The 12,559-nt window shown below is 38.6% G+C and overlaps 1 protein-coding gene across 1 annotated transcript in view; it reads left to right on the forward strand.

Moving 5' to 3' along the window:
• LOC135734633 (ras-related protein Rab-26) overlaps positions 1 to 12,559 on the forward strand; it is a 167,213-nt gene that overhangs the window by 73,458 nt on the left and 81,196 nt on the right. The window contains exon 3 of the mRNA XM_065253493.2: positions 8,411 to 8,452. Within this exon, the coding sequence (XP_065109565.1) occupies positions 8,411 to 8,452 (42 nt within the window). The remainder of the gene's footprint in view (positions 1 to 8,410; positions 8,453 to 12,559) is intronic.

The following is a 12,559-nucleotide window of genomic DNA, read 5'->3' on the forward strand; positions in this document are numbered from 1 at the left end:
GTAATAACTTTTTCTAATGAAATTAACAAATAGCTTTCAACTTTAAGTATAAGAAACCAATCAGAGAGGTGTAAGATATGCACATGGGCCCTGTGAAAGAGGTAGGCATCAGAGAGAAGGGGGCACAGCCAGTCCTTAGCTTTTAGGGGCCCTAAGCAAAAAAATTTTAGGAGCCATGTCAGCACGTTCATAAAAACACACATATATTTCCTATACTCACCCATAGATATAAATATAACATCATAAGTTGTGTTATCTTTTAGGTGTGTGTTGTCACCACATGGAAATTACACTGAAACTAATCTCTACATAATATAAAAACATTCGAAAAAAGAATACTTCCTGATTATAACATTGACACAAGCATTAAAGCTTCTGCCATGAAGCAGAAGACCACATACATAAAAGCACTCTGTAATTTTCATTGCGCATAAAAGTCACCAGTGCTCTGCCGATTCCCAAACTTTCACTGGCATTAATCTCAGCACAAAAACTGTGCGGTGGGAGCTTCATGAAACGTCTTTCCATGTCTGAGGAGCTACAAGTAAGCCTCACAATTCCAAGTTTATTGCCAAGAGTCGGATGGAGTGTTGTAAGCATGCCACCACTGCACTCGTAGCAGTGGAAACAGATACTTTGGTGCAATGAATCACTTTTTCTGTTTGGCAGTATGATGGTCTGGGTTTGGCAGATGCCAGGAGAACCCCAACTATGTAGTTGTGGAGGGATAATAGTATGAGGCTGGTTTTTAAGGGTGAAGGGAAATACAATATATTTTGGATAGTGCTATGCTTTTAACTTGGGAACAGTTTAGGGGAGGCACTCCCAGCATGACATTGCCCCAGCGCATAAAGCAAGGTCCATAAACAAACGGTTGAATGTGTTTGGTGTGGAAGTGATCTCAGCCCCATCAAACACCTTTGGGATAAACTGGAATGTAGATTGCAGGTTTTCTCATCCAATATCCCTCCCTGACCTCGGTTGCTCTACTGGAAGAATGGGCAAAAATTCCCACAAAACAAAATGAGTAAAAGCTGTTATAGCTGCAATGTCCCTGTCAGGTTTATCGATGTAGTGTATTACATTACATGTATTACATACAGATTTAGTTTGTCTGGTTTTGTAATGTAACTGTCTTTCTAAATGTGATAACAGTACTGTAAAATATTTTATTCAGGACCTCATGTTTTCATTTAAAACATGTATCTGTATCACTTGCTGTTGAATTAACCGATTGTTAAAGCCACACAATTTGCTTCTGTAGACCTTTGTACTAAGTTTTGAAAATTGACCACTTACCTCAACACATGACAGAACAGCTTATTAATATCACTATCCTTCACAGTCCCATTTGTATTCACAAAAATGATGGTGTCTACCCTGACTAATGGTTATAATGGCAGAATTATCTGTAATCTTGGCTTTGCGATGTCTGTAAAGCCCCGGCTAATAATATGAAAGTAAAGACTTTGTCAAGATGGAAAAGCCAGAAAGAGTGCCATAAACTGTATGAGCCGAGCACAAATAAAATGTACTGCAATTGCTATGTGAGAAAGGGAAGTAAATTTGAAGCTCAGGCTTTTAGAAGTTTGTAGCCCTCTCATTACCATTTTCTTCTTCAAAGACCTCTCCAGCATCAGCTTTTAAACCCACTCACTTCAAGAGCAAGAGAGACAGAGAACAACAAAAACAAAAGGATACATTTATTATCATATATCCCAGAGATGTTCACAAGTCTTTTATCTGAAGTCCGAGTCAAGTATGAAGTCTTTTAGCTGGAGTCCGAGTCAACTCCAAAGTCTGTATCCCTGAAGTCCGAGTCAACTTCAAAGTTTTTTTTCCTGAAGTCCGAATCAAGCCTGGAGTCTTTTGCCACGAGTCTGAGTCGAATCTCAATTTAGCTTTGCCATCACAGGAATAATCATAATTTATATTGGGTTAATACACTGATCAGCCATAACATTATGGCCACCTGCCAAATATTGAGTAGGTCCTCCTTTTGCCACCAAAACAGTCCTGACCCATCGAGGCTTGGACTCCTCTAGACCTTTCTATCAGAACCACAGGTTTCTCACAGATCCTTGAAATCCTTGAAATTTTGTGAATCTGGTGGAAAAAATTCAAGGCCCTGGGAAGTTTTTGAAAATATACAAACATAGATACATTTTTTTGAAAGTTTTCTGAAAAAAAAAATCCATATTATTCCATGTGTAGTGTCGGATAATATCATAAAATTCACACCTGCTAAATTGTTCGCTTTAATTGCTTATATCTTCTGCATGCAAATGTTGACCAAAATGCTTTTTTGCATAATTGTGTTTAACACATGAAAACATCTTGGGTTACTTATGTAACTGTTGTTCCCTGAGAAGGGAACCAGACGCTGTGTCTCCCTTGCCATAATTCCTGCATCCCTGTAATGCTGTCTTTGGCAATATTTCAGAGAGTGATATACTTCCTGGCTCCCGCGTCACCCTGTGTTTGTCGTTAAGCCTCACCATTGTTTGAATTTGATATACACATTCAGACACACTTACCCCTGGAGGCATCCCCAAAGTGTCACTGCAGTGATGCAGGGCTAGTGACCTCAAAAGGGAACTGTAACAATGTATCTTAAAAGGTAACACGATGTAACCTTGCTCTCACTTGAAATGTGTCCCCACACTTAGTCCTTAAATTTGAGGGTAGTGGACCTGGAAAGACCTTGAAAGGTCCTTAAATTTGAAGTTAACTAAGGTGTGGGAACCCTGGAACCAGCATTCACTTTTTCAGCAATTCAGCTACAGTAGCTCGTCTGTTGGATCAGAGCACACGGGCCAGCCTTCGCTCACCACCTGCATCAATGAGCCTTGGCCACCCATTACCCTGCTGCTGGTTCACGCCTTTTAATCCTTAGACTACTTTTGATAGGTACTGACCACTGCAGACAGGGAACACCCCACAAGAGCTGCAGTTTTGGAGATGCTCTGCCATCACAATTTGGCCCTTGTCGAAGTCGCTCAGAGTTTTCCCGCTTGTAACACATCAATTTGAGGACAAACACGTCATCGTAGACTTTGGGATTTGCAACTTTGCAGATCGTTAACATGTACTAACGCACACTTACACACCAAAGGAAATGTAAAATCATGAAAAGGAAAATAGGTGCTCTTTAACACATTTATGGTTCATGTAGCCCAGGTGCTCAGAAGATAATTAAAACACGGTGATGCCCTCTGCCACCTGCAGCCTTAATGTCAGTGTGATGATACAGCTGTGAGCTTCAGGGTGGAGTTAAGGTTTTTCTGACTGATGATGAAGAGATCCTCACAGTGTGATCTTTGCATTTCATTTAACCCTCACTGAGCAAGGTATACTCTCTCTGTAAAGGGCTACGCACAGGCACACACACACTCACACACACACACACGCACACGTTTAATTTATAAGCTTGTTTTCTCGTGGGGACCTCAAAAAGTCCCCATAAGGTCAAACATTTACTTGTATTACTATCTTTGTGGGGACATTTGGTCCCCGCAACGTGATGATTACCAGGTACACTCATACACACTAAATGGAGCAGATACTGTTGGCGACATCGGTGTAGTTCTATGTCAGGTCACTGGCTCTTACAGTACATTCACACAGAGCACAGCGTTAACACTTCTCATTTACTTTTAATGGGTGACGTCATGCGTTGCCGAACTGAATTGTGAATCCGTCAACGTCACTTCACTGCCGTTGCTTGCGGCAGGAGTTAAACATTTCTCAACTTTTCAATAGCCAACGTTTGCGTCATATGCAAATAACCTAGTGCAAACCAGCCAATTACATTTATCCAAGACCGGAGCATGTGTTGCGGCCACTGTGATTGGCTGTTGGCCATGCTTCAGACATGCCTTTTGTCAAGCGTTAACACGTTCGCTCATTGTGAATGTACCGTTACCGATTATTAAAACACCTGATTGATTATATCAATGTTTTAACCCATGAATGAAATAATAAATGACTGAATTAAATAAAAATTTGTCATTTAACCTCATTTTCATTATTTGGGACATTTACAAAATATCAGCAGGTCTGCTTTATTTAATGGATTAACTTTAGTAAGGTCCTTCATTTAATGGATTTGTATCATTTTATTCATATATTTTAAATTGTAAGAAAATACCTTCCATTAAGGTTTTAGCCACATCTCTCTGTACAAATCTGATGGGCAGGGACCTTATTGTAAATAAAACACTGCTCTCTTGGTTTGTAATTGGCTGGGTCTCGATGTCAGAAAGACATTGAGAAAAAAAGTAGGAAAGAGTCTCTTTCTTTCTCTTCAGTATTTATGACCCAAACTAAGTGCCAAGGGACCTGTTCCTTATCTGTCAGTATACTCACCTTGAGCTGAATGTATTGCTTACTTGACTCTGACAGAATTATGTTTTAACAACACATCCAAAATCAATAGTGTGAACTGGTTGTTACTGGGACAATAATGTTCTTGGCCAGTGTATTACCACCTATAATTATGGCTTCAGAAAAGTTTTTAAATTGATTGTACATATACATGTGTTTGGCAGACACTTTTATCTAGTACTGTAACTGCATCCAATGTATACATTTATCCAGTATGTGTTCTCTGGTAATCTAACTTATGACGTTTCTGCTGCTAATGCTATTACTTTCATAAGGTGCTTCCTAGCAAGCTAGGAGGCTAAAATGTAGTTATGTTCATCAAACACAAGCCCTCTGACATTCCCCAAAGTTGACCTCAGTAAATCATCTGTATATGTATTTTTAGAGGTCTACTGTGCAGCTTCCTTGGTCTCTATAAAAGCTTTACCAGTAAACTAGGATCTGCTTTGTTTGTCCTATCCTACATTGTACTGTATGTTATTTATTTACTGCATGCTTTTTGCAAATATCAATAAAACTTGTTGACCATGCAGACCTACAATTTCTGCCACATTTAAGGAATATTTTGAATATTGAAAGATTTGAATACTTGCTTAGAGTAGATAAAATTTAAATCCAAAACAGTCAGTGCTGGAGTCCGTGGGCAGTGACTTTGGCATGCTAGGGGATTCAGAGTGTGAGGTTTTAACCTGTTTATTGAAAAATAAATATTATTTAAAGCTCACATAACACAACACAGTGTTTCTGCTAATTTCATGTTAATCTTGAGTACCTATAGAGTAGTATTGCATCTAAGGCTGCAGCTATCGATTATTTTAACAATCGAGTACTACTGAGTATTTCATCGATTACTTGTATAATCGGATAAAAACACCTTTTCTTTAATAAAGAACATTCTATAGGTCAGATTTACTAAACGGGGCAAATTAGCATGAGAGCGCAATTCTAAAAAAGCGCAGATAAGAGTGGTAATATCTGTGGGTTATTTATTAAATAAATTATACATTAAATTACAGGCGCAACGGCTGATGACCAACACCATCTACTAAGAGCAACGCAAATTAGTTCAGGGTCGCAAATAAGCAAAGCTGATCCTCGATCTACTAACGCCACTTGCGTTTGAGTTCAGCAACTCGGATCAAGTGCTCTCTGATTGCTGCCAAGCCTTTTTAAGCGCAAAATGATTTAAGACATATTTTTTTTCTTTGTTAAATCATGGTGCACATATCACATGCATAAACATTAGTTAATCGCGTTCATAATGGACCTGCCCAAGTCCCAGATTAACACCTGTGTACTAGACATCGTGGATAGGTTCTTGAAGGGATGCAAGTAAATACCACTTCCCAAACTGCCCATTGCCTTTGAGACCGTATTCCACCATGTGTTCCGAAACTTTGGTATCCCAGAAGATATCGTCTTAGACCTTGGGCCACAATTCATCTCAAAGGTATGGAGAGCCTTTTTCAACCTCCTAGGTGTTACCATCAGTCTATCTTCCGGTTATCATCCTCAAACCAACGGTCAGACTGAGCGTAAAATTCAAGAGATCAGTCGCCACCTCCATACCTACTGCCATCAGTACCAGGACAGCTGGAGCCGCTATCTCCTCTGGGCCGAATATGCTCAGAACTCCTTACCTCAATCCACCACAGGACTCTCCCCGTTCCAGTGTACTCTGGGCTAACCACCTCTATTCCTTTGGTCAGGAGAACCTTCAGCGGTTCCAGCTGTCTATCACTCGTTCCATTCACCTACAACAAGTCGTCAGACGTCATCAGGATCAATCCAACCGTCATCGTTCAGACCCACCAGAGTACCAACCAGGCCAAAATGTATATCTATCCACTTGAGACATCCACCTTCATCTCTCCTGTTGTATGATGATTCCTCGATACATCGGTTCCTTCACCATGCAGAGGCAGCTGAATGAGGTACAGACTCAACCTACGCCCGGAATACATGATCTCCCCTTAATTTCACGTTTCTTTGTTAAACCCTCTCACTGATCCTGTATCTCCTCCTTCCACAGACCACAGCACAGATGACATACCTCCTCCTCCTGTTCCCATTGAAGAAGACCCCATCTACAGGGAACAGGAAATCCTGGACTCCCAGCGGCGAGGCTCCCAGTTGGAATACCTCGTGTACTGGGAGGACAACAGCCCAGATGACCAGTCGTGGGTTCTCCGGGAGGACATCTGAGATCCAGCCGTACTTACCCAATTCCACTCCAACCACCTGGCTGTCCTGCCCCCAGACCTCAGGGGAGTCCTCGCCGCTGTACTTACCTTTCTCATCTGGCATCAAGAGCCGCCTCGGGAGGAGGGGGTAGTGTCAGGATCCCATCTCCAGAACCATCAACCTCTTCATTCACTCCTCCCACTCGTTCACATTCCCCTGAGTACTAATCATCATCAGCTGTGCTTCATCACCATACCCCTTTAAATAACTCACCTTCTCACTCAATCCCCGTCTTGTCTCATTCCTCAAAGGCTAGACTCACCAGCTACACTTACCTGGACTCTCTTTTGTATCTTCATCTCAGAACTGACCACTCTGATCATCATCCGCTCCTGCAAACAAAGACATTGTTACTAAGTGCTGTCATCTACCACATCTAAATACTCACCTGTCTACTTTATATACCGTGTGTGTTTACAATAAAGATAATTTCTACTTACATCCAGTCTACTTCCTGGTTCACAGCGTGAAACACACGTGTGCCATGTTAAACAGTGAAACTTATTCACTGAAGAGACACGCAGAACAAGCGGATGACACATTTTAGAAAGCAGACTTTAATCTATATCACGACATATGCCTGAATTTTGCTGCGGAAATATGATGAGGTTTTAAATGAGCTCAATGCAGTGAGAAAACAAGATTCAAAAGCAAAACAAAGTGAAATAGTGCTGATCCATTGATTAACATCTCACACAAACACAAACAAGCGGCTCATGTCTCACGCGCCTTAAGCCTTAGACTCTAAAATAACCATATAATATCTTGTGGAATATTGCTTTAATACATCTCTTATGTTGGTATTATTGTGTTGGTTTGTTCCTGAGTGAAAGTTTTCCGGTGTGTTGTCTAACTTTTAGCTGCTTATACACCTCAGTTTGACAGCAGGTTTATTATAATGCATCCCCACCAAGAGCCATAATGTTCTGACGCAGTGACAGCTGTACTGACCCAAGTCCTGATGCCTCAGCCTCAGTGCTGTAACAGAATATGCCCAATATAGACTTGCTCTTTTACTAAAACTGTCTTCCAAAGTGTGCTTGAACAGAGTTGGCTATTTTACAATGATGCTAAACATAAAGAAGAAATAAAAGATATAAAGGAGAAACAATGCAGATTTTTATCCAGCTTTCTTTGCTTATGTTTATCAAGGGTGCAAATATTTGTATCCACAACTGTTCATGCAAAAAATTAAACACACTGTGTTGTGTTTCATCATACAGAATCTCAACAAGTCAACAGATTGATGACTTAAAATGTGTGCATGTATGTGTGATAAGCTAAATGGATGTGCGTTTAAGTCTCTTTTCTCACTTATCATTCTGTGTGAGAGGGACAGTATAATAAAGGCATATAATATTCACACTTATTAAATTGTGTGGAACAACCTTTTCTAGCCTCAGCTCCCGAAATGCTTATGAAACAGACTTTTGCCTCAATTAAGGCCTGACAAAAGTTTGAGCACTGCCTTATTGTTATTATGACCTTATAAAAACAGCACATTTGGATAATGTTTGGATTAAAACAGAACAGAGCCATGTAACGTATCAGTATCATCTCTGAATATATGTTCAATATCTGAAAAAGGTTCAGGCAAAACAACAGCACACCTTGTGCTGACATATCACTTTCAAAGCACAATGGATCTGAGGTTTTTGGAGCCAGGCAACCTGAATCGCTTGTGCTCAGTGATCCGGAGTTGATGTTAATGAGACATCTCCGGCAACTTTTGAAAAATCTTTGCAAGGCTGATTTTCCTCTCTTCCTTCTTGTTTTGCAGAATAAGGTGTTGAGCATTGATGGTGTGAGGGTTAAACTACAGGTAAGCATCATTTCTCTTATGCAATATTTAAGATGCCAATTGTAAACATTTAAATGGTTGACCACCAGCATGAGTGTACTGGTGTGTCGCATTCAGGCTTAACCAGAAAGCCATGCTTTGTCAACCAGGAGGCCATGTTTGTTTATTTTCTTTACCAGCTGCCTTTATGCATACACTCTAAATTTAGCTGGGTTATTTTTAACCCAATGCTGGATAAATATTGGACAGAACAGATGTTGGGTTAATAAATAAACCTATGCTGGGTCATTTCAATGCAATGCTGGGCTGTTTTAACTGATGGTTGGGTTAACCACAACTCAGCATAGGTTTATTTATAACCTAACATTTGTTCTGTTTAGTGGTGAGTTCTGTAAATATTGCACAGAACTCACCACTGCCCTACTTATGTTTCCATGAATGTTATGAAGTGACGTGATTATGTGAAGTGAACATCATTGAAAAGATGCAAACAGTTTTTGCAAGTTTCCACAGTTTTTGCTAATTCCCGCAGTTTTTGCAAGTTCACGCAATTTCATTGCATAAATTTGCATAAATATCCCGCATATTCCGTTGCATTTTTTTTTTAAGAAAACGTGCTGCAAGATCAAGGATTTTTGCCCGCAACAATCTTTTCTGGAAGGACTGTCAATTGGTAACACCTAAAAAAAAGTTTTTTAACATTTTCTCACTTTCAGTGAAAATTTTAAAGGGGACAGTCAATGAAAATCAGACTTTTTCCATGTTTAAGTGCTATAATCGGGTCCCCAGTGCTTCAACCTACCCAGAAAACATGAAAAATAGCAACCCTGTAACTTTGTTTTGGTAAGGCTGTCTCTGCAAGCATGTGAATATATAGGTCATTCTGATTTCGCTCCCCCCATGACGTAGTTAGGGGATCTTATTATAATGATACCGCCCCTTCATCTGCGCTGTCCAACCATGACGCTGCCTCACGAGTGCGAGAGTCAGAGAGAAAGGATGACTGACAGCACAACGCGTTTGTGTTCCCTCAAACACAAACAGTAGCCTACAATCTTATAACTTGAAGATGAGGATTAATAACCTTAGTGTAAGAGAGAGAGGGAGTGAGTGAGCGAATGAACGAGAGAGAGAGAGAGAGAGAGAGAGAGAGAGAGAGAGAGAGAGAGAGAGAGAGAGAGAGAGAGAGAGAGCTACGCGACGGTTCACTTTCATCAATACAAGTATGTTGTTTAATATGTTTCTCTGAAGTTTATATGAATGAACACGAGGATTAATGCACTGCATGAGACAGAGTAAGAGAACAACGCGTATTCACTATCATACACAATAAGCATAAATATGTTGTTTAATGTTTCTCTGAAGTTTCAAATGAATACGAGGAATCACAAGATAGAGAGTGAGAGACTGACAGAAACACGAATGTGTTCAATATGTGTACACAATAAACTTAAACATGTCATTTGATCTGTTTCTCTAAAGTTTAAGCATTAAAAGTGTTGTTTTATTACAGATCATTTAAATGTGCTCGTGTGGTTTGGTCAAAAAGTAAACTTCTGAGTGTTTGTGGAAGTGGATTTTATTGTAACATGCTGAAAATCATTGTGCCTGTTTAAAACACTGGCAGCATGAGACCTTAAAGTCTTTATTTTTATTCCACAAAGTTCCCCATCTGCTGATAAACATGTATTTAGTATGCATAAAACAGATAATTTACTTTTTAAACTTCTTTCGTGAGAGAATCTCCCTCTTGATGCTCTGTCATGTCTAAACCTCAAGCCCTTGAGACCCCGCCCACCGGAGCAGCTCATTTGGATTTAAAGGGATACACACAAAAATGGTGCATTTTTGCTCAGCCCCATAAAGTACCTATTTTAACATGCCACAATAAATAACCTATATGGTATTTTGAGCTAAAACTTCATAGAGCTGACCAAACTAAAAACAACTTGCACTGACATATCTTAAATGCCTCAAAATGCACACAACAAGTAATGTTTTTAGTAAGGCATGTTTGTTAAAACTAGTTATATTTGCTAATTAAACTAATTAAGGCCTAGTCCTGGTTTAAGATAATCCCTGTCCGGGAAACCACCCCAATATGTTTAAACATTTCATCTTAAATTTTTCACTTTAGGCTTTACCAATTGAAGTAATTTTTTAAGGTCATCCAACGTTCTACAGTGTAGGTCAAAAAGGGACAAATCTCACCAATGGGTTAAATTAAACCAGATAATGTTTATATTTGACCCAACAACTGATTAAAACAACCCAGCTTTTTGGGTTGAAACAACCCAGCATAGGTTAAATTAAACCCAGTGGGTTAGGTCTGTTCCTTTTTGACCCAACTCTGGGTTGAAATAACCCAGCATGTTGTTTATACATGTATGCCTAACACAAATTTACAAAAATTATACTGTACACTGAAAAAAGATGTTCTTATTCATACAGTAACATGTAATTGTAAAGATGGAACATGAAGCATAGTCATCTGGAAAGATTACACTCTAAAAATGCTAAGTTATTTTCAAAAAGGGATGAACCCAACCGTTTGCTTAAATTAACACAAACATTTTTTATATTTGACCCAACATTGGATTGAAACAACCCAGCATAGGTTCAATTACAACCCAACGTTCTGGGTTCATCCTTTCTTGACCTAACGCTGGGATAAAAATAACCCAGCATTTCTTGTAGAGTGTAAACTTGCCCTGATGAATATATTGGAATTTTTTATAAAGCCTTCATGATCACATTAATAGAAAATTGCTGACGTTACAAAAACCAGCTACAGAACTGAATGCAATCAAAATGATCCGATCCCATTACTTTTGAACTTGATAAGACGTTGCTCTCTATTCCCAACACTAAGCAAGTTATGAGTTATAAACTTTATGTCATTTTCTGTGTTGATACTGTACTTTCAATCCATCAAGGTTTTAGGTAGATATCTTCTGTCAGCATTTTTGTAACAACAAACTCTTTGATTTGATCACGTTTCAAAGCAGCATTAATAATCTTTGCTATTTTGAGTAATAAGGCGATACATTTTGATATTCCCTTGCTGCTTTGCTCTCTCTTGGTTATATTGACAAACCAAACAATAAATGTGCATCTTGAGGATGAGCAGTAATGAGAGTTTAACAAGGCTGTCATTAATCTTTAACGCCCTATTAGCCACATGGATCGCACTGGTGAGATACACACACACTTTGTAGACTTCAGCAGATGTTTAATTTAACAAGTCATCCAGTTTAATAACCCCAGTCACCTGAACATGTATTCAGCGTTTAACGGCTTTTAAGGTTGTTAGTGTAATTATCACGGACTGGGCTTGCAAACAATTAGTAAATTAATGTAAATTTGGTCTGCTCAATAGATATTATTAAAAATGGCGGCGTACTTCTGTGTCAAGTTAAAAGCGATGAAACCTCCTATAGTATGGTATGGAGCACGTATGATCCTCCTATTTGTGTTGATTGTGATCTGTCTTTGATTGAATTTGTTAGGATTATTAAATGTAGCTAACGTGAGCTAACAATAAGTAATAAAGCGCTTGTGTTTATTATTTTTATATATGTTAGTTAATGCCAATACAATTTGTTCATGTTAGTTCATTGCTGGTATTGTTTTAAATGTTTGTATGTTGATGTCATGATGTTATTCATTTTATTAATTTATTTTTATAATTTTATTTTTGCTTTTTATCATTGTACAGCACTTTGGTCAATGCTACACTGTAAAAAGTTATTAAAAAATAATTATGCAGCTGGTTGCCAGTAACTTACTGTAGAAGATAAAGACTTAAAAATGTTTCATGTTCATTTAACTTTAAACAAACTGTTGCCAGTATATAACATAAATGTAAAATCTACAGTAAGTTACTGGCAGCTAGTTGCCAGTAATACCCAGTTATACTGTAATTTCTACAGAATTTTTTACAGTGTATGTTGTTTAAGTAGTGTTTTATAAATAAATAAACAAACAAAACAAGGGGGGTTTTGAATGGTAGCTACTCTGTTGTTATCGTGATTCCTTTTTGTTTTGTTTTTCTTTTAGTTTAACATTTAATGTAAAAGATAAAAGCGCAGGCAATGTTTCCTCTTTTTTTATGTTTGTTTCTTTAAT

This window comes from Paramisgurnus dabryanus, chromosome 1, assembly GCF_030506205.2.
Source record: "Paramisgurnus dabryanus chromosome 1, PD_genome_1.1, whole genome shotgun sequence".
NCBI lineage: Eukaryota > Metazoa > Chordata > Actinopteri > Cypriniformes > Cobitidae > Paramisgurnus > Paramisgurnus dabryanus.